This window comes from Pseudorca crassidens, chromosome 9, assembly GCF_039906515.1.
Source record: "Pseudorca crassidens isolate mPseCra1 chromosome 9, mPseCra1.hap1, whole genome shotgun sequence".
Lineage (NCBI taxonomy): Eukaryota > Metazoa > Chordata > Mammalia > Artiodactyla > Delphinidae > Pseudorca > Pseudorca crassidens.
In genome coordinates this window covers 100,504,772-100,527,763 of record NC_090304.1, presented here as the reverse complement: position 1 = coordinate 100,527,763, position 22,992 = coordinate 100,504,772, and the positions used below count along the sequence as shown (strand labels likewise).

At 40.4% G+C, this 22,992-nt stretch overlaps 2 protein-coding genes across 2 annotated transcripts; one reads left to right on the top strand and one right to left on the bottom strand.

The window, feature by feature from the left end:
• Positions 1 to 3,277: 3,277 nt before the first annotated feature.
• Positions 3,278 to 5,306, bottom strand: LOC137229753 (olfactory receptor 8C8-like). The gene is given in 3 exon segments (XM_067747686.1): positions 3,278 to 4,240; positions 4,242 to 4,685; positions 4,687 to 5,306. Coding segments are annotated over 3 exon segments (909 nt in total). The 5' UTR covers positions 4,963 to 5,306; the 3' UTR covers positions 3,278 to 4,051.
• A 15,884-nt stretch (positions 5,307 to 21,190) lies between these two features.
• Positions 21,191 to 22,136, top strand: LOC137229752 (olfactory receptor 8B3-like). The gene is given in 4 exon segments (XM_067747684.1): positions 21,191 to 21,389; positions 21,392 to 21,942; positions 21,944 to 22,059; positions 22,061 to 22,136. Coding segments are annotated over 4 exon segments (936 nt in total). The 5' UTR covers positions 21,191 to 21,196.
• Positions 22,137 to 22,992: the final 856 nt, after the last annotated feature.

Below are 22,992 nucleotides of genomic sequence, written 5' to 3'. Positions count from 1 at the left end.
GAAGCAAAGGACATAATCCATATAATGAAGAGGCATCCTATAGAATGGGAAAAAAATATTTGCAAACCATAGATCTGATGAGGGTTTAAATATACAAGGGACTCATACAACTCCACAGCAAAAAAAAAAAAAAAAAAAAAAAACCTGATTAAAAAATGGACAAAAGAACTGAATAGATATTTTTCCAAAGAAGACATACAAATGGCCAACAGGTATACAAGAAAGTGCTCAACATCACTAATTATCAGGGAAACGAAAATCAAAACCACAATGAGATATCACCTCACACCTGTTAAGATGGCTTTTACCAAAAAGACAAGCAATAGCAAGTGTTAGTGAGGATGCAGAGAAAAGGGAATCCTTGTACACTGCTAAGTGGGAATGTAAATTGGTGCAGCCACTGTGGAAAACAGTATGGCGGCTCCTCAAAAAATTAAAAGTAGAACTGCCATATGATCCAGCAATTCCACTTCTGAGTATATACCCAAAGGAAATGAAATCAAGATTTTGAAGAAATATCTGTAATTCTATATTCATTGCAACATCATTTACAGTAGCCAAGATATGGAAACAACCAAAATGTCCATCAATGGATGAATGGATAAAGAATATGTGATACACACACACACACACACGCACACACACGTTGGAATATTATTCATCCATGAAAGAAGGAAATCCTGCCATTTGCAACAACATGGATGGACCCTGAGAACACGGTGCTAAGTGAAATAAGCCAGACACAGAAAGACAAATACTGCATGATCTCACTTACATGTGGAATCTAAAAAAAGTCAAACTCATAGAAGCAAAGAGTAGAATGGTGATGGCCAGGGGCTAAGGGGTGTAGGGAATGGAAAGATGTTGGTCAAAGGGTACAAGCTTTCAATTATGATAGGAATAAGTTCTGGGGATTTATACTTTAAATTTACTAAGGGAGTAGATCTTAAGTGTTTTCACCACACACACACAAAAAGTGGTAACTATGTGAGCTGATGGACGGGTTAACTAGCTTGATTGTGGTAATCATTTCGCAATGTGTGTGTGTGTGTGTGTGTGTGTGTATATATATATATATATAAAATCATGTTTTATACCTTAAATATATACAATTTTTATTTGTCAGTTTTATCTCAGTAAAACTGGGAAAAAGAATGCATAAATTTATGTGTAATATCACTCCCATTTCCCCCTAAATATATCTGCAGATGTAAAGAGAAAAGACTTGAAGGTAACATACCAATGATGAAGGGTAGTTTTCTCAGTGTGGTATCTGATACCTAGCATTCTAGTAGCCTAAAATTTAGGGCAAGGCAACTGTCAATCCTACTGAGGAAACTGAAATGCAATCCAATTTAACCACGGTTCAAGCCAAGCATGACTGTGCACAATAGCAGGGATATGTCTGTTATATTTCTGCTGCCACTCTTAGAAACAAAATTTTACCTACCATGATGCATTTTGGGGTTCTAAAAATGCCACAGCCGCTTTGCAGGCACACCTAATTTATTTACTTGGTTTTATTATCTTCTACCAACACATGCATAGGTTACATTTTGGAGACAGGTTTTATTTTATTTTATTTTTTTTGTCTTCTTTTAACATCTTTATTGGAGTATAATTGCTTTACAATGGTGTGTTAGTTTCTGCTTTATAACAAAGTGAATCAGTTATACATATACATATGTTCCTATATCTCTTCCCTCTTGCGTCTCCCTCCCTCCCACCCTCCCTATCCCACCCCTCTAGGTGGTCACAAAGCACCGAGCTGATCTCCCTGCGCTATGTGGCTGCTTCCCACTAGCTATCTATTTTACGTTTGGTAGTGTATATATGTCCATGCCACTCTCTTGCTTTGTCACAGCTTACCCTTCCCCCTCCCAGTATCCTCAAGTCCATTCTCTAGTAGGTCTGTGTCTTTATTCCTGTCTTACCCCTAGGCTCTTCATGACTTTTTTCTTTTCTTAGATTCCATATATATGTGTTAGCACACGGTATTTGTTTTTCTCTTTCTGACTTACTTCACTCTGTATGACAGACTCTAGGTCCATCCAACTCACTACAAATAACTCAATTTTGTTTCTTTTTATGGCTGAGTAATATTCCATTGTATATATGTGCCACATATTCTTTATCCATTCATCTGTTGATGGAGACTTAGGTTGCTTCCATGTCCTGGCTATTGTAAATAGAGCTGCAATGAACATATTGGTACATGACTCTTTTTGAATTATGGTTTGCTCAGGGTATATGCCCAGTAGTGGGATTGATGGGTCGTATGGTAGTTTTATTTGTAGTTTTTTAAGGAACCTCCATACAGTTCTCCATAGTGGCTGTATCAGTTTACATTCCCACCAACAGTGCAAGAGTGTTCCCTTTTCTCCACACCCTCTCCAGCATTTATTGTTTCTAGATTTTTTGATGATGGCCATTCTGACCGGTGTGAGATGACCCACCTCCTAGAGTAATGGAAGTAAAAACAAAAATAAACAAATGGGACCTAATGAAACTTAAAAGCTTCTGCACAGCAAAGGAAACCATAAACAAGACCAAAAGACAACCCTCAGAATGGGAGAAAATATTTGCAAATGAAGCAACTGACAAAGGATTAATCTCCAAAATTTACAAGCAGCTCATGCAGCTCAATAACAAAAAAACAAACAACCCAATCCAAAGATGGGCAGAAGACCTAAATAGTCACTTCTCCAAAGAAGATATACAGATTGCCAACAAACACATGAAAGAACACTCAACATCATTAATCACAGGTTTTAAATTTCATGTATATAATAAGTAGTACAACAAATCCCAATTTTATCTTAGTTTCTGAAGGTAAAATTGCATGCTTTTCCTAATTTATTTTGTAACCAAGCCAAACAGTTCTTCTTTTTTCCAAAAGGGATCCAAATTCTTCAGGAGGAACATGTTAGTTTGCAAACAGGAGTGCTATTTACCTGAAATAGTCAATTTGAAAGATACCTATGTTATAATAGACCCAGGAAAACCCAAAAGCTGAGGGATTCCATCACCACTAGACCTGCCTTATCGGAAATGCAGAAGGCTATACTTCAAACTGAAAAAAGAATGGCATTTCCTTCTACTGTATCAAACCAGACTCTTCACCGTTTTGAAGATTTATGGCCACGAATTTTAAGAAAACTCATTTTCTGAAAAAAAGGAAGTTTTTACTAACAAAAACTTTTAGTTTGCTTTAGAGAAAACATCTGTATCAAACAAGTTCAAACTATTAATTTCATGAATATTTATTTTACCAGAGTCTAGTCTAACCATATAGGAGAAAGGAGTAAACACTAGGTGGTCAAATTCTATTTGATTAGGCAGAGATGTAAACAAAATTATGTACATGTACATTACATATTATGTACATATCTGATACATGTATATATACATATACATCATACCCCTGATGCTATTACAACGAGTCAGACTAAATTGATTTAAAGTAACTAGGTTCATTTCTCTCAGTTCCTAATTGGTATTAACACATTCCATACTTATAAGCTAATACTTGTGATCCCTGTTAACTAAGCATAAATATCTCATAGATACTATTGAAGCTTTGCTGAGTTTGGAAATGCAGTACTATAGAAACCATGACTAAAAGAGCACTGAAATTCTAGAAAATTTATAACTTACACAGAAGGAACTCCTCAAATGGTTAAAAAACAGAAAGGGCTACATTAACATTGTTTTTAGGGAAAACAAAGAGGGGTGGCCGCATCAGACCACATTCATGCTGATGTATGAAAAGTACATGGAAAGAAGCAAAGTGGGAGGTGGTGTGAAAAGGAGTAGGAATCAAGCTGAGTCTCTGGAGCCCACTGTTAAGAATAAAGCTCATTCAGTGAGTAAGCATGGAACTGAGAACAATCATGAGACTCAATAATATTTGCATGTTTAAATGGCATGATTAGGCAGAAAAAAGGATCTAAGGCAAAAACCTTGTTCTGAAGAAAATTATGGGGAAACACATTCTCACACACACACACACACACACACACACACAACAACCCAGCAATACTGGTTCTGCTTAGTTCGCAACTCTCTTTAGGGTTTTCTTCAGAGCAAGTTTGACATCCTTGTTCCTTAGACTATAGATGAGGAGGTTCAACATGGGGACTACATTGGTATAAAATACTGAGAAGAACTCCCCCTGGCCCACAGAACCATCAGAAAAGGTCTTGAGATGTGTAAACAACCCAGAACCATAGAAGAGGGCAAACAGTTATTATGTGGGAGCCACAAGTACTGAGGGCTTTGGACCAACCCTGAGCTGATGAGATGTGGAGGATACTGGAGAGGATCAAACCATAAGAAACAAAAATAATGAAGCTACATATTATTATAACTGTGCTCACAATAATGGAATCCACCAGCTCACTGGCATCAGTGCTGCTGCAGGACAGCTGGAGGAGGGGGAAGATGTCACACATGTAATGGTTGGTGATGCTGGAATCACAAAAGGATAATTGGACCATGTGCCCTGTGTGGGCCATGGCACCGGCAAACACCATTACATATGAACCAAACATCAGCAAAGAAGAGACCTGAGGGGACATGGTGACTGTGTACAAAAGGGGCTTACAGATGGACACACAGCGATCATAGGCCATGGCTGTCAACACATAGCATTCAGAATGGACAAAGAAACAGAAAAGAAAAACCCAACAGAGTCATGCACCCTGCAAAGGAGATGATGTTCTCTGACACAAAGCTCATCAGCAGTTTAGGCGTAATGACCAAGGAGTGGCAGAGATCTATGAAGGACAGGTTGAAGACCAAAAAATACTTGGGAGTGTGAAGATGAGAGTTCAGGCATATCTGATTAATTAAGCTCAAATTCCCTACCACAGTGACCATACAGTTCAATAAGAAGAGGAAGAAGAGGGGTATCTGGAGTTGACTTTGGTCTGTAAGTCCTACCAGGATGAACTGAGCCATTTTCCACAGACATTATCGGCAGGGGTGTGATCTGTGAGGAAATGAGAGAACAATGTCACATCAAGAAGAGACTGAAATCCTTTCTTTCTAGACCGAGGACTTGTTCCATGGGGGCTCAAGGGTGACTGCTGGGACAGCACTCTAGAAGAGCCAGAGTGACAACTCCGTATCTTTCAACTTTCTTCTCTCAGCTGTCCTTTCCTTCCATGTTTTCAAATCTCAGCTGCAACTCCTCACCTCCCTTGGGCTGACACGATCCAGGATAAAGTCTTTCAGCAGGGGTCCAAAGTGATGTCCACATCTGAGAGATAAGGAAAAATATCTTGAAGAGATGAGTAGGCTGGCCAAGGCCATACAGCAAGAGAGGAAAGGAGTCCAGAGTGGTACCCGGGACTCCTTGCGATGGAAATTCCTGAAGCTTGGGACAGTGAGGTCACTGTGATCCCCACTGTGCCCACTGCTCAACCTATTCTCTTCCTCCTACCTTTCAGAAACTCAGCACCAGGCTTAGCAAAAGTACTGAGAGTGTCCCCTACGATCCTGCCTTCCTCCCACCCATTCCCTTTAACCAATCTTACCCCAAAACCACAATGGATTGTTTAAGAAGGGCAGGTGGCCTCCCACATCTCTCCACTGCTGTAGCAGTGGGAATGAAAACATCAGAACGGAGAAGCCTCGCCACCCAACTTCCTTCAACCTGGAGACTTCACTACTACCAGGCCTTATGTACTCTTTTCCCTTCACTGGCCGGAAGGAGACAGAGGTTTTGACAAAGGTGGAGGCAACATCCCTTCTGTCTGTAGATTCGCATATGTCTTCAGGGCAAGGCAAATGCATCAGCTTTATGTCTCCAAACCATCAGCGGCCTAATAGTGTGAACGCATCTTATTCTCTGTGGATCTCAGCAGCTTGTTTGGAAGCTTGGAAAATGAGCCTCATTTAGGATCACAGTTTGATCAGGCTCCTTAGGGAAGAAATTACTGAGCCTGTGTTTACATCTTTTGTTAGTAAGTTGATATTGGCACATTTGGGACTCAATGTTCTTCTCCAACTATCAGTTCACATTAAGAATTTATTGATGTGTAATAAATTATCATAAACTTAGTGGCTTAAAAGAACACCCACTTATTAGTCATAGTTCTGTAAATTAGAAGTCTGGTATGGAATCACATGGCTGGATTCTCTGCCCAGGCCGAAATCAGGATGTGGGCAGGGCTGCATTCCCTTCTGGAGGCTCTGGGGGAAGAATCTGTTTCCAAACTCATTCAGGTTGTTGGAAGAACTCAGTTCCTGTAGTTGTAGAACTGAGAGCTCCATTCCCTTGCTGGCTGTCAGCTGGGGGTCACTCTCAGCTTCTAGAGGTTGCCTGCATTCCTCATCACGTGGCCCTCTTGTCTTCAACCTGGCGGTAAATGGAGAATCCTTGCTGTGCTTTGAATCTCGTCGACTTCCCCTTCTGCCACTAGCTTGAGAAAAACTCTCTGGTTTTAATATGCTCATGTGATTACATTAGGCCTGCCCTGATAATCTCCCTAATTTAAGGTCAACTGTACCATATAACATGCATAATCCCTAAAGTGATATATCGTTATATATATGGTTCCTTCCACATTCAAATAAGAGGGGATTATACAAGAGGAAAAGACATTGGGGGGCGGGTCATGTTTCAGAATTTTGCCTGCCACATCTATCTTCTCTGGAAATCTATTCTTCATACATTTTATATGGAATTACTTGTGAAAATGCTGTATTCCCTTGTTTAGCTTCTCTCTCAACACAGATGCAAATTCCTCAGAAAGAGCCTTCTAGGGTCTGCTCCCCAAATTTGGTGTCCACAGCCTTTTCTCCCATGTGTCTACTTCTTGAATTTTACTCTCTAGTAGTACTTCTCATGCATTTTGATGATTTCTTGGCTTCATGCCATTTCATCTGCCTGAAATGCCTTCTCCCTTGTTCTCACTTGGATACCACTTACTCATGCTCCGAGACTTGTTCTGTCATCATTTCTGATAGGACATCTATTTTGACCTCTTCTCCTGTCTCTACTCCCAGAACCTAAAGTGCCTTCTCTGTGTGCTGCTGAAGCATCTTCTGCATTTATCTTCTCCCATTTCTATACAGTGAGTTTACATGCGTACCTTCATTTAAACTGTAAACTCCTAGAGGGCAAGAAGTCAATCTTATTTATTTTTATTCATGCTGCTATTAACAAGTCTTTCTTTCTATTTTTTCTTTTTTTTGTTTTGGTCTTTATATTTCTAAATAACATGCGGTTGTTTCTTGATTTTTCACTATTATGTCTTGTCAATTGACTTTAAGTCTGGGAAACTAAATCTAGCCAATTTTCACCTTCTACCACCGCAAATATACTTCCTAATGTCTTCATCTTCCCAGTACAGTTAATTTTTAAAGTTCCATTAATATTCAGTGTTTACATGATTATGAGGATGTAAACGCTTTGCACATCTAACGAGTAAAATATGCTGATTACTTTTCCTTCACAAGCCTGTTTTCTCTAGAGTAAATAATGGTCTTGGTGGATTTAAGCTGTAAGGTACTCTGAATACAAAAACGAATAAGATGCAGATCCTGCCCCTTGGTTCTCTCATTCTAATTAGAGAAGCAACAAAAGAAAGTGAGAACAGCACAATTTATAGATATCTGGCTCTAGCTACAATACTAAACTCTTTCATTAACTTATCCTTTATAATCTTCAGAATTATCTGAGAAAAGTATTTCTGTTTTACATATGAAGAAACCAAAGCTGATGTTAAAAAGAAATTTGCCAAAGTCATAACAACTAATGTCAGAGCCAGGATTTAAACACAGATCTTTCTTAACATAAAATTAATTTCTCTTACAATGCTATACAGAAAAAAGGGAGTAATTACTATCATAGAACTTTGTACAAGGTACAGTAGTGACATGTATTAATTAAAAACCTTTTCATCATAATAAATAATTACTTTTCATTGTAAGTGAAATGATATTGAGACAAACAAAAAAGTTCACTTAACTGGCAAGTCCAGGGATGCATTATGCTTCAGAATTGAATGGATCCGAGGAATCCAGAGGGTTGTGTCTCTTTCTTTCAATTACTTGAATATGCTTGGTTCTACCTGGCTTTTTTCTCAGACAGACTTTCTCCTTGTGTAGACCAGAAGACTCTACTCTGTTCCTCATGAATATGTATCTCCACCTTTATTATTCTGACTCATGCAATGAAAAGATCACTCCTTTGCTTGATCTTATTTTAGCTGAAATTTCAAAATGGACCTTACTAAGAGTTGGGGTATAACTCAAGGGGAAAATGGCTTACCATGAGACCATATAGGACTAGCTTGTTCTGTGGGGCTCCTCCGCCCTTTTCCGTATACTCAGATCCCATGAAATTGAGTAGCTCTTATCTAGGTACCTACTTTTGTAACTTCCAGTGTCAACACGTGGCAGGCATCAACATTATCACCCTTCACCCAAGACTACCCAACAGGTATTTTGAGCTTTTATAGTCCAAAATGAGGAGAGGAAATAAAAAGAAAGGAAAAGACTCAATATGTGCTGCTCAATGCCTGTACTTTTAATTTCAGTATTCTGTGAAAAGAGATGCATCTTTCAAACATGAGTGATGCCAAGAAAATGATCTCACCCCCAACTGCTTAACTCTGGGTGAGATTTCAAGAGAATATCATTCTCAAGAAGGGACTGGAGAGAGACCAACCCAGTGAAGAATCTCATTGCTTGCTTGATTTTGCCTATTTTTCTTCTTTTCCGTGTTCTAGTCTTTAAGATTTTATTTTTAAAACTGTTACAACACAAATTTTATTCTGTATTTGACCTCTCTGTTATTAGTGTCTATTATTTCTTTACTCCACACATAGTACCTTTATAATTTCATTTTTTTTCTTCTCTCAAGGTACCAAGAGGTGACACTTCAAATTGCATATCCTTTCCCTTCCCTTCCTGTATATCTCACTCTCATCTCTCGAGACAGATTCTTCCTTTTCACATTTAGTGTGAACTTAACTCTTTCTGACCATGGTTTTGGATCAAATTAGATCCATCACAATCACAACTCTTCTCTCTTTCCTAAGCTTTTTCCACCTGCTCTTGCTCATTGCAAAAGCTTGAGGTCTCTAGAGCAGGAGTGAGAGAGACTGCTTCCTGGGATTTGGAGTTTTTCTCTCTTAATTTATAGTTATTTTGAAGTTTGGACATATTTTTGTCTTTGGATTATGCTGTGGATATTGTTTTTACAAATTTTTATTTGTTCATCTTATTCTTCTGTATTGCTTTCACCAGAAATATTGGGAGATGCAGATCTAGGCAGCTGTCATTTTTTCTGGCTTCCTGAAAGTCTTCTCAAAAATAACACCTGGGGCATATATCCAGAGAAAACCATAATTCAAAAAAATACATGCACCCCAATGTTCACTGCAACACTATTTACAATAGCCAAGACATGGAAGCAACCTAAATGTCCACTGACAGAGGAATGGATAAAGAAGATGTGGCACATATATACAATGGAATATTACTCAGCCATAAAAAGAAACGAAATTGAGTTATTTGTAGTGAGGTGGATGGACCTAGAGTCTGTCATACAGAGTAAAGTAAGTCAGAAAGAGAAAAACAAATACCGTATGCTAACACATATATATGGAATCTAAGGGGAAAAAAGTTATGAAGAACCTAGGGGTAAGACGGGAATAAAGTCACAGACCTACTAGAGAATGGACTTGAGGATATGCGGAGGGAGAAAGGTAAGCTGTGACAAAGTGAGAGAGTGGCATGGACATATATACACTACCAAACGTAAAACAGATAGCTAGTGGGAAGCAGCCGCATAGCACAGGGAGATCAGCTCAGTACTTTGTGACCACCTAGAGGGGTGGGATAGGGAGGGTGGGAGGGAGGGAGACGCAAGAGGGAAGAGATATGGGAACATATGTATATGTATAACTGATTCACTTTGTTATAAAGCAGAAACTAACACCATTGTAAAGCAATTATACTCCAATAAAGATGCTAAAAAAAAGGACATTAGGTAAATACTAAGGAAATCTGTATAAAGTATGGATTTTAGTTATTGATAACATAACAATATTGGTTTATTAATTGTAACAAATGTACTGTAAGATGTTAATAATAGAGGAAACAGAATGTGGGGTATATGGTAATTTTCTGTACTGTGTTCTCAATTTTTCTATAAATCTAAAACTGTTCTAAAAAATAAAACTCATTTAAAAAAATGAAGAAGGAAACCAAGAAACAGGAAGATATACGATCCAGAGAATAGGGGACCTAACATAGGTACAGGGACCTAACATAGGTAAGAGGTGAAGAGTACCCCCAGAAAGATGGTGAAGGGGGATCTCAAGATGTTAAATCTTCAACAAAGTAAGAGGGCATCCTGTCGTCACTGGAGTGGATCATAAATTTATTGGAAAGACATCTTAAAGAAGATAACACTTTTAGACTACCAGCTAACATCATATAGCTACAGCTGTACATACTGAGAGGAGATCTGTACAAATGGGCACGAGGTTAGGGATAAATCACAGAAATCCACAGAATATTAAGCAAAGGAAAGCACCTAAAAATATTCACTTCAAGGAAAACAAAATAGGAAACGAAAGCAAAAATAGCATTTTATGTACTATCTATAAATACTGTTTAATAATCTAACTGCCAAGATTTATCTAACAATTTACAGTTATAACCATATTGCAAGAAAGAGAGGCGCGTGTGTGTGTGTGTGTGTGTGTGTGTGCGGTGAGAGGGAGGTAAGATTCCACAGGAACTCACACTGGAAACTATTAGAGTAATCTAAACATGAGATGAGGAGAAGCTTATCAAATCAGTATAATTGAGAGAGAAAGGGCAGACCAGGATTTCAAGGAGATAAGTTCTCTGGGACTTGGAGGCTGGATGAAGAAGTTGAGTGAGAAGAAGATGTTTACAATTTATTTGTTGCCTAGGTGGTAGTGAAAAAAAGCTTATAAATTAATGACCAGAGGAGGAGCAGTGCTGAGAATCGCCAAATAAATGCTGACTGCAGTTTGGGGCACTTTAACTTGAGGAACATAAACAGACATAAAACAGAACCGTCCAGGAGGCAGGTAGGAAACAGGTTCAGGCTGTACATTCAGGTGAATATGAATGAGGAGAAGAAGAACAAAAACTTACCAGATTCTATGTTCCAGGCAGTGTTCTAACATTTTACATGTAGTAAGTCATTTATGCCAAAAGACAATTATTCTCATCTCACAGATGAGGATACCAAGGGTGAAAGAGGTCACATAAATTGTCTAAAATTTCACAATTAGAAAGTGGAGAATCCATCTGGGTTTAAATTTCAGAAAGTCTGACTTGACGGCCCGTTCCCTTAAACGCTTTGCCGCAAGTCAAAACCTCAAACTAGCAGAATCATTGACCTGCTCTGCTCTCCTGACACTGAGAGAATAACATATCCACAACTACACTACATGATGTGGGTGTTGCCAACTGCTCAGAATTGGGTGAGCATCCTTTGTCAGTGGTAGCACAGCTGCCAGTCCTTTTGGCCTGCCCCACCCTTGCAGAACCTCTGTCTACCAAGCTGTCTATAAGATGCCTTATAGATGCGGATACCTGCCACATCTGCCTATTCTCCAACCCTGGTTTTAGAACTTCAAACCAATTGTCTGAATTCCCAATCTTCTTTATATTAACTCTTTTCTATTTAAAAGAGCTAGTCATTTTTTTTCTAGTTTTATTGAGGTATAATTGACAAACAACACTGAATTAGAGTCACTTTCTATTGTTTGTGCACATAAACCCTGATACAATATTTCTCCCCCACATGTATCAGCCAAAGTATGATCTAACTGGCAAAACACTTATCTGTCAAATGAGTTAAATTCTAAGTTACAAATATGAATAAACTTTGCAGTACAAGATTTCAGGGTGTTTTAATTCTCAGTTAATCATTGAAATTTGTGTAATCTTTGTACCTCACTTCTCAAAAGAGAGTATTCTAGCTTCTTCTTTGGCAAACAATGTCACTATTGGTTTTCCCAATAAGTCCTGTTTCATGTAACATAAATTCATTTGCTACAACTTTGGATTTTTCCACCAAAAATTATTAGAAGTTACAAACATAGTTTATATTTCCTGAAAAATATGGGTAAGTCAAATCAAAAGGACCTTCTTCAGTGGAACTTATGGTTGAGTGAGGTCAGCAAATCTTCTCCACAAGAACATCCACAAACTTGGCCAAAATTGACAAACACAATGATTTCAACACTCTGGAAATCAACCAACGCACACAACAATCAGAAATGCTGATGCTTCAGAAAGTGTTGAAGTTTATGTAAGAACAATGGGAGTCTGTGATATTTTACACAGGACTCCTCCCAAGGCCAAATTCTGCCTGGCTCTTCGAACTGTGTATAAACACCGTACTCTAGTTGCTGAATTTGTTTCTCACAGGGCTATGTGTTTCCAACTCTGAAACCCTACTCCACGTTTACTGGGGTTGACAGAATAATAATAAATTGTAGATAAAAGAAATTTTGTTATATTCAAATGCCTTTTCCCGGCTGATTTGCTTATGATGAATAATATTGATCTGGGAAGCCAGCGCCGCAGCAGCGAGAGCGGCCGGCTCCACCCGCTCGACTCCTCCCACAGCCGCCGCCGCCGCTCGACGCGACGCGCGGGCCAAGGTTCGCTCCACCGCAGCCTCCCGGAGCCCAAGGGCATCCCGGAGGCCCTGTGCCTGAGCGCAGGCGCAGCTTCACTCTTACCTTCTCCGGAGAATCTCTGAAGACCCGGCGGGCGCAGGAGGCTGGCTAGCGGCCCCTGCGAGGTCCTGCGCGAGGGCTCCCTGGTCTCCGGCATCTGCTGGGCCCCGAAGTAAGCGGCGCTAGAGAACGGGCAGCCTGAGAGCCCCGGGCGGCCGGCTGGGCCTGGGTGACCGCTCGGAGGCTGTCACGGGAGATGAGTGGGGCCTGCGGGCACGCGTGGCCTGGGCCACCGCCAAGGCCTCCTAAGGCGGCAACTGCGAGATGGACGGCACAGAAGCCACCCTGGGGCAAATCAGCGGCTAGCACCAGAAGCGCCGTGCAGCCCACGCCCCGGCCCACTGCAGCCCCCAGTTAGGCCGCCTACCAGCTGCCCATGGCTTGGCCCCTGACGGTGCCACAAGGACAAAGCTTCGTCCGTCTTCTGCTCTGCAGCATGGGGACCCCAAGCCCGCCGAGCTACACACCCGCCTCGGAGGAGCCGGCGGCTGTGGCGCCGTGTGAGGAGCATGCGCACGAAGAACCCGCCTGCTGCCGCCTCGGGTCTTCCGCAAAATGGAGAAGCAAGGCCCTAAGGGGCCGCCGGGCCAGGGCCTGGCCAAGAAGGACACCAGGGGCAGCAACCTGAGTAAGTGCCCGTCCATAACCCTGGGTATGTTCTAAAACAAGAAGTGCGTCTCCCGGCCAGCCGCTCAGGCCGGGGTTCCCGCGTCACTGCCGCCCATCAGATGGGCACCTGGCCCTCGTGCCGAAGCAGCCTGGAAGCCGCTGAACACGGCGGAGCGCGGCTCCCCTTGGGGCGCACCGGTGGATGCCCTGCCTCTCGCCCATCGCCCTCTCCGGTCTTGGGGCTCTGGGGCCCCACTGCCCCAGGCCTTGCTCCCCCAACTCCCATCTCTTCTCACACCTCAGTGTCTGTGCTCTCAGCCTCCCCTTCTTACGCATCTGCCTCCACCGTCTCTTTGGGCTTCAGGTCCCCTTTGGGCCCTCATTCACTTCAGGGTCCCATCGCTTTGTGCCTCAGTCCCCCATTTGTAGGGGTCGCCTTTTTGTACTTCAGTTCCCCATTCTCTTCGGGCCTCCTGTCTTCGGCCTTCCGTGGTCTTGGGGTTCCCCTCTGCTCACGACTTCCCGACGTTGCAGCTTCCTCACTCTGCTGCTGCTTTGCTGTCTCTGGCAGCCCCCGTCCTCTCTGTCCTCCTCAGACCCTTTCTCTCCCACCTGCATCTCAGGCAGCTGGGGGTCACTTCCTGTCCTGCTTGTATTCCGGTTTCTTCACTGCCTCCCTCCCTGCCTCCAGACACCTTTATTGACGGCCCATCCTTTTGCTGTGAGGAAGCGAGCTGGTTGCAGGCAGTTTGGGAGGGAGGGGTGGAGCCAGCTTCAAAAAATGCTTTTCTTGGCAAGTGCGATAGGACAAGCCCTTGAAGCAGACCTGGCCTCCTCCTCCAGCAAGGCTGTGGCCAGCATCTGGTGAGGAGTGAGTGCACTAGGCTTTGCGCACGATAAAACCTGGTCTGGATGGATGATGCCCCAGCCTCACGAAGAGTCCCTGTCATGCCCCACAGACACGTGTTCACAGGCACCATCCCCAGCTATGCCCGGAAAAGGGCTGAATGTGGAGCGCTCGTTCTTGAACAGGTGAAGGCAGAGTATGGTGGCTGCTGAGCCCCAACCCACTGCTCTGGAGGGGTCCTGGCACCCCATGGGGTGGGAGTGGTCCTTGCCCTACAGGTGCCCAGCAGACCCCATCTCTACCCTGTTCTTGGAGCCTTTCCTCTTTGTTACCAACCTGCAAAATCTGTCCTCTTAACTTTCTTGTATTTTTTTACCTCCAGAGAGTAACTTTGATTTGGAATGATACCTTTTGGTACCAAAAGCCAATCCCCCCCTCAACATGTTGGTGTTAGCACTGTGAAATTAGTGTTTCTGCTATTTCATTACAAATAGGTTTTTGTTGTTGTTTTGTTTTTAAGTCTAAGAAATCCCAAGAGAGAAAGAGTTTAAGAAACAAGGCCACTGAGCAAAGGCAGCAGTTCTGACTCCCGGCATGGAGAAGGGAGGATGGTGGGCCTTGGGGGACACTGTCGCTTTCACTCCCTTTTAGCTCTCTGTCCACCAAAGCCACTGCCCAGTGAGTGGTGACACCAGGGACTTTTGTTCAGGTGGAAAAGGTCACTGGGGAGCTGGATGAACTTGAGCATTTCTTGGCCTTAATATGCTTGCTCCTTAGTTTGTTTTCATGTGGCCTGGTGTGTCACTGTTCTGAGCAGGCCATTCCAGGCCTGTTGCTAAGGGAAACCCTAACAGGCATTCTCCCCATGGAGAGGCCAAAGACTGGGACCCCAGCCAAGACTCTTAAGAGCCTCCTGTCTGTATCCTCCCACACCATGCTGCATAAGACATCTCCTAAAGTGAGATTCTGCACATTTTGTTGTTAACAATAAAACACAATACATGCACAAACACAGGCACATAATGATGATGTTATGAATTTTCACAAAGAGTTAGTAGTGGGACATACCCTGTCTTTGACTGATTATAAGACCAACTCAAATTCTGGCCTAACTGTGCAGGCCTGGGAGAAACCACAAACTTGAGCATGCAGCACCACCCTAGGGAAAGCAAAAAGGAGGCTATCAGTAACTGAACTAGTTTTACAGCGTTGAAAGAAGGCATACAAGCATAAGAACTCTGCTGTAAGTTGAAACAAGTGTGGAGCACCATAGAAAAGATCTGAGAAAGCCTCAGAATTACTAGCAGGGCTGACAGAAGGTAATTCTCTCCTGAAGCCTGTCAGAAAGACCAGAGGAGGTGACTGCTTCTCCAGATTTGAAGACAGTAGCAAAGTCTTCAAGGAATTTGAAAAATCAGTGTAGCATGACATCACCAAAGGAGCACAATAATTTTCCAGAATCAGAGCCAAAAAAAATATGGAGATCTGCAGTTTGCCTGATAAAGAATTCAAAATAACAGTTTTAAGGAAGCTCAGTGAGCTACAAGAAAACAGAGAAAGACAATTCAATGAAATCATGACAAACAAAATGAGAAGCTTAATAGAATCATAAAAAAGAACCAAATAGAAATCCTGGAGCTGAATAATTACAATGAATGAAATTTAAAAATGTGATAAGAACAGCAGAAGCAGATTAGATCAAGCAAAAGGACAATTCTATGAAGTAGAAGACAGGACATTTGAAATTATGCAGTCAGTAGAGAACAAAGAAAAAAAATGAAAAAGAGTGAAGAAAGCCTATATGAACTGTGGGATACCATTAAGAGAAACATTGTAGACACTATTGGAGTCTCAGAAGAAGAAGGATGGAGAAAGGGGCGGAAAGCATGTTTAAAGGAATAATGGCTAAGAACTTCCCAAATCTGGGGAGATATCTGGACATCCAACTTCATAAAGTTAATAGGTCACCCCAATATTTCAACTCAAAATGATCTTCTCCAAGACGCATTATAATGAAACTGTCTAAAATCAAAAATTTAAGATCATCCAGAGGAAAAATAATACTCAAATACAAGTGAACCCCCATTAAACTATCAGATTTTTCAAGAGAAAGCTTGCAGCCCAGGAGAGAGTGAGATAATATACTCAAAGTATTGAAAGAAAAAACTGCCCTGCCAATCAAGAATACTTTACCCAGCAAAGCTGTCTTTAAAAATGAAGGTGAGATAAAGACTTTCCCAAACAAACAAAAGCTGAGAGAATTAATCAGTATTAGACCTGCTCTAAGAGACGCTGAACGGAGTTCTTCAAGCTGAAACAAAAGAACACTAATTAGTAACATGAAATGTAAAAAAGTATACAGTACACTGGTAAGTATATAGTCACATTCAGAATATAATACTATAAGACGGTGGTGTGTTAACCAGTCAACTCTAGTAAAGGTTGACAAAACTAAAGAACAAAACTATTAAAAATAACTATAACTTCAATAACTTGCTGATGGATGCACAATATTAAAAGAGATATGGGCTTCCCTGGTGGCGCAGTGGTTGAGAGTCCGCCTGCCGATGCAGGGGACACGGGTTCGTGCCCCGGTCCGGGAAGATCCCACATGCCGCGGAGCGGCTGGGCCCGTGAGCCATGGCCGCTGAGCCTGCGCGTCCGGAGCCTGTGCTCCGCAGTGGGAGAGGCCACAACAGTGGGAGGCCCGCGTACCGCAGGAAAAAAAAAAAAAAGAGGTAAATTGTGACATCAAAAACAAAATGTGGGAAGGGAGTAAAAGGGTAGTGTTTTTGTGTGTTACCAAAGTTAAGTTGTTATCACCTTAAAATAGAGTTATATCTATAAGATATTTTTTGTAAGTCTCATGGTAATCACAAAGCAAAAGCCTACATTAATATAAAAAGATAAAGAGAAGGGAAATAGAAACATACCATTATAGAAAATCATTAAATCACAAAAGAAGACAGCAAGAGAGGAAGAAAAGAACAAGGGAATTACAAAACAACTAGAGCACAATTAGGATGGAATTAGTAAGTCCTTACCCATCAATCATTATTTTAAGTGTAAATGATATAAATTCTCCAGTCAAAAAGAAAAGAGTGGCTGAATGGATTAAAACAAAACAAAAAACAAGACCCAATTATATGCTGTCCATAAGAGACTTACTTCAGCTTTAAGGACACATACAGACTGAAAGTGAGATAAAAAAAGGTGTTCTATGCAAGTGGAAACCAAAAAACAGCAGTGATAAATATATCAGACAAGATAAACTTTAACAGCTGTAACAAGAGACACAGCAGTGATATCATGATGAAGAGGAAACATTACAACTGATATCACAATAATACAAAAGATCATAAGAGACTACTATGACCAATTATACACAAATAAATTGAATACTATAGAACACATGGATAAATTCTTAGAAACAAACAATATACCAAGACTGAATTATGTAGAAACAGAAAAATCAAAACAGATCAATAGGGCTTCCCTGGTGGCGCAGTGGTTGAGAGTCCACCTGCCGATGCAGGGGACACAGGTTCGTGCCCCGGTCCAGGAAGATCCCACATGCCGCGAAGCGGCTGGGCCCGTGAGCCATGGCTGGTGAGCCTGCACGTCCGGAGACTGTGCTCCGCAACTGGAGAGGCCACAACAGTGAGAGGCCTGCGTACCGCAAAAAAAAAAAAAGAACAGATCAATAACGGGTAAGGAGATTGAATCAATAATCAAAAACCTCCCAACAAAGAAAAGCCCAGGACTAAAAACTAGATGGTTTCACTGGTGAATTCTACCAAACATTTAAACAAGAATAAATGCCAAAACTTCTTAAACTCTTCCAAAAATGGAAGAAAGAACAGCTTTCAAACTCATTTTACAACCAGAATTACCTTCACACTAACGTCAGGTAAAGACAGTATAAGAAAAGAAAACTACAGGCCAATGTCTCTGATGAATATAGATGCAAAAATTCTCAATAGAATTTTAGCAAACCAATTCAACAGCACATTAAAAGATCATACACCATGATCAAGCGAGATTTAACCATGGGATGCAAGGATGGTTCAACATACACTAATCAATAAATGTGCTATACCAGATTAATAGAATGAAAGATAAAAATCATATGATTATTTCACTAGATGCAGAGAAAGCATTTGACAAATTTCAACATCCTTTCATGATAAAAAAAAAGGGGGGGTGGATTGCAAAGGGAGATGAATATACTTTTGGGGGTGAGGGAAATGCTCTAGATCTTGACCATGGTGGTCTTTACATGACTGTATTATTTTTGAAAGTCACTGAACTGTACTCTTAAAATGAGAGCATATTATTGTATCCAGATTATGCCACAATAAAACTGATTAAAAAGAGAATATTATAAGAAGAGCCAGTCTGAACTGTGATCTTATATCCCCTGCCCCTTAAACATTTTCCATAAATAAAACAGATTTAGTTTTGCATTAAACAAGAACCTAGTAGTTTTAAAATTACTACAGAAGTTTGAATAAATGTGGGTTGTATAAAATGGAACGCAACTCAGCAATAAAAGGAGCAGACTGTTGATACATGCAACAACTGGGATGGACTTAAGGGCATCATGCTTAGTGAAAAAAGCCAATTTCAGAAGTTATATATTGTATAGTTTCATCCGTTGTCTTCCTAATGACCGAACTATAGAGATGAAGAACAGGTTAGTGGTTGCTGCAAGACAGATGAAGGTGGGAGGGGATAGGTGTCACTATAAAGAGGTAGTGTACGGGGTTCCTTTATGTTAGTGGAAGAGTTCTGTATCATGATGGTGGTAGTTACATGAATCTACACAAGTGATGACATTACATAGATCTACACACACACACACACACACACACACACGACAGAAACACATACTGCATATAAAATTGCTCAAAGCTAAATAATGTCTGTAGTTTTGCTATTATACTACAGTTGTCAAAGATGTCACCATTGTAGGAAGCTGGGTAGATTTCAGGGGACTCTATCCATTATTTTTGAAATTTCCTGGGAATATATAATAATTTAAAATTTTTTTAAAACTTAGATTTTTTTCTCATAAGCATGATCATAAGCTAATACATACATAGGAATTTTAAAGTCATATTTCCTTGTAATAGAAGCTTATTTACAGTGATTTTTCTTATACATTTGATTTTAATCTATTAAAAGCATATTGAATCAGAACAATTCAAGGTAATTAAATTTCCATGGAATAATTTTTGTAGTAAATAGTGTTTTATTAAACAATAATCTCTGAAATCAATTTAAAAGATTCTTTGGTTTATGTCTATAAAATTTGCATAAACACTGATTATTTAAAGAGACTCAACTATTATAAAGGGCCATAATAAACTTTTCTGAAATGGTCATATATCTTTATGAACTCAAATTCTTGAAACTTATGTTACCTAGAATTATAATTAGTGAATTTTCAATGACATTAATTATTTGCATCTTTATAAGAGACAGCAGAGGATCCTTTCTCCTATGCTCTGGGGAATGTATAGTCCCTGATGGGAAACTAACATTTACTGTAACAATTAGGCTGTAAACACAGACACATTTCTCCCCTGCAGAGCGTATCATGATGGGAAAGTCCTGGGGGACCCCTATACCTGAATTTCTAATCAGGTCCAAAAGAATTATAAGCCTTAAGCAAATGCTATGTGCTCTATGACATTGTGGCTCAGATGTGAAGCCTGTGGTTTCCCTTCATGATCTCTTAGTAAATTTATAACCACAAGTTTGATCTAAATCATAGACTGACTCTTGGAACATTCATACTGTGAGATCTATGCTATGACTCTTTTCCAGGGAAGGAAGAAGATTCTGTGACTACATCTGCTCAGCTTTGATATCTCCAAGGCCAGTTCTTCTTTCAGGACAGCGGAGGTAAAACACGTATAAAGCGTCAGCACTGAGTTCCCTCAATGGATGGAGAGTGAGATAACCAAGTTTGTATACTTGCTCACTCCCTCTGTTGCTGAAAAATGAGAACTATTTATATTGAATAACAAGAAACTCCAAAGTCTGAAGCTCTGACTCTACTGCCTGTATTGTTCGCAGCATACACTCTGTGTTGACTCCATCTTCATTCTGGGAGCAGGAGAACTGTAGCAGTTCCAAGTGACAAATCCAGACAGCAACATCAGAAGAAATTTGTGTTTTCTTTCTAAATTTTTTTTATTGAAATGTATAAACAGAGGAAAGTTGATATATCATAATAAGTATACAGCTTGAAATGTTTTCACAAACTTAATAACTAACTTAATCAGCACTCAAATTAATATTTCTCATTCATGCCATCCTACAAAGCCTAGGAAAGCACATCCACCTTCCTTTATTCATTCGCTGTCCAGCTAGGATAGAGCAGAGGAGGAGAATGTGTGGAAACACTGGAATATATGGTTAAGTATAAAACTTAGGTTACGAAGGTTCACCTCAATACCTGTTATCAATTATTAACTTCCTGGATTCTTATAGTAAAGTATCTGAAAACCTTAGAGACTATGAGAGACTTCCTGGTAGCAGAATATCTGTATGGTCTCTTCCCTGTAGGGATCCTTTCTTTCTTGACGGTCAAAACAGGGGAACTGAGATAACTCGTAGAGTGATGGAAACATGAGTAGGAACTAGGAAGTGATGAATCAGAGGAATAGGGGGAAGAAATGGGGATACATTCCCACCACTGAAGCCCATCAGCAAGTAGGCTTGTTCCTCAGCTACCCCATCCCTCTCTCTTCTAGTAAGATAGAGCAGTTGTTTGTCATATGCAGTTCATGCAATGAAAGACAGTGATTTAAATGTTGAGGGGTGCGTACCTTCAGACCTTATGAAGAAAAGGAGGACTTATGTGATTTCTGCCAGTCTGAGTCTCTTTCTCGTAAAGCTCATATAAAAGAGAGTCTGTAAGGACAGAGCTGGGTTCCCTATCAATGTAGTTTTCTTCTATTCTCACAGATTTCCGAAGTTGAGAATGCTGGCTAGAAATGACTCCTTAGTGCCTGAATTTATTCTTGCTGGATTAACAGACCGTCCAGAGCTCCAGCAGCCCCTCTCTTACCTGTTTCTAATGATCTACATTGTCACTATGGTGGGCAACCTGGGCTCGATCATTCTTATTGGTCTAAATTCTCACCTCCACACCCCCGTGTACTATTTAGTCTTCAACCATCCTTCATTGATCTCTGTTGCTCCTCTGTTTTCACCCCCCAGATGCTGATGAACTTTGTATTCAGGAAGAATATCATCTCCTATATTGGGTGCGTGACTCAGCTGTTTTTCTTTCTCTTTTTTGTCATCTCTGAGTGCTATATGTTGACCTCAATGGCCTATGATCGTTATGTGGCCATCTGTACTACAATGCTATATAAGGTCACCATATCCCATAAGGTCTGTTTGGTGCTATCTTTGGCTGCGTATGTGATGGGGTTTACTGGAGCCTCTGCCCACACAGGGTGCATGCTTAGACGAACCTTCTGCAATGTTAATATCAACCATTACTTGTGTGACATCCTCCCACTCCTCCAAGTCTCTTGCACCAGCACTTATGTCAGTGAGGTGGTAGTTCTCATTGTTGTGGGTATTAATATCACAGTACCCAGTTTCACCATCCTAGTTTCTTACATCTTCATCCTTACTAGCATTCTTCATATCAAATCTGCTCAGGGAAGATCGAAAGCCTTCAGCATGTGTAGCTCCCACATCATTGCTCTTTCTCTTTTTTTTTGGCTCAGCAGCATTCATGTACCTTAAATATTCTTCTCCTGGATCTATGGAGCAGGGAAAAGTTTCTTCTGTTTTTTATACTAATGTGGGATCCATGCTCAGTCCTCTGATTTAGTTTGAGGAACAAAGATGTCAGAGTTGCACTGAGAAAATCCGTGTTTAAAATCCAGAGGAGAAACATGTTCTAATTACAAACAACAATAATGTAAAGATATTCAATTTTTATTGTCTTCCAAGATGATATTTGTTCATAACTGTGTTTCTTCTACAGATTGTGTTATATGTGGTATAATAGACTTGTCTCATCACTTTCCTTATAGCTTGTCTAACTTTTCCTACTTATCTCTTGCACCTTGTACCAGTTTCCTAAATAACTAGTAGCATCTTTATAAGAGGAAAATATGAACTGATTTTTTTCATACTATCTTTGTCTCCTGGGCTATTCCTAATCTGGACAAATATGGTGAGTTTCATAAATACATAAAGTTAAATTTAGAGCTTGCTGTTCTAGACACAGAAGTGCCCAAACACTGCAGAATAATTGTCTTTTAAAACAATATTGTTCCTGGTATAGGAAGAAGAATTCAAAGAAATGTCTTCATTGCAAATTGCATATATAGCTTAAAGTAGGATCAGATCCTTCTGATATTATCATTTTGTTCTATTTTTCATACCACTTTTCCTTTTATTATTATTACTTTTCTTGTTCCCTTTGAAAATGGCCAAATCTGTTTTACATGCCACCTGCTTCTGAGAACCTCTATAAGGCAAATGCCTTTAATATTGAAGAGAATACATATAACACCACCATTTATTGCCAAACACGGCATTAAGAGAGGATGATTAGAAGAATAATACATATGTATCTCAGGATCCCAGTAAGCATAATGGGTGGTTTATTATAAAATTTGTGTTTATTACTCTCTAAAATGACACCAGATATTTTGAAAAAAGCACATGGTTTTACTGTCAATTTTGTTTTTTATCACTTTAGGAAAATACTACACATGGTGTTAGGAGAAACATTTTAGCCATGTTTCACTT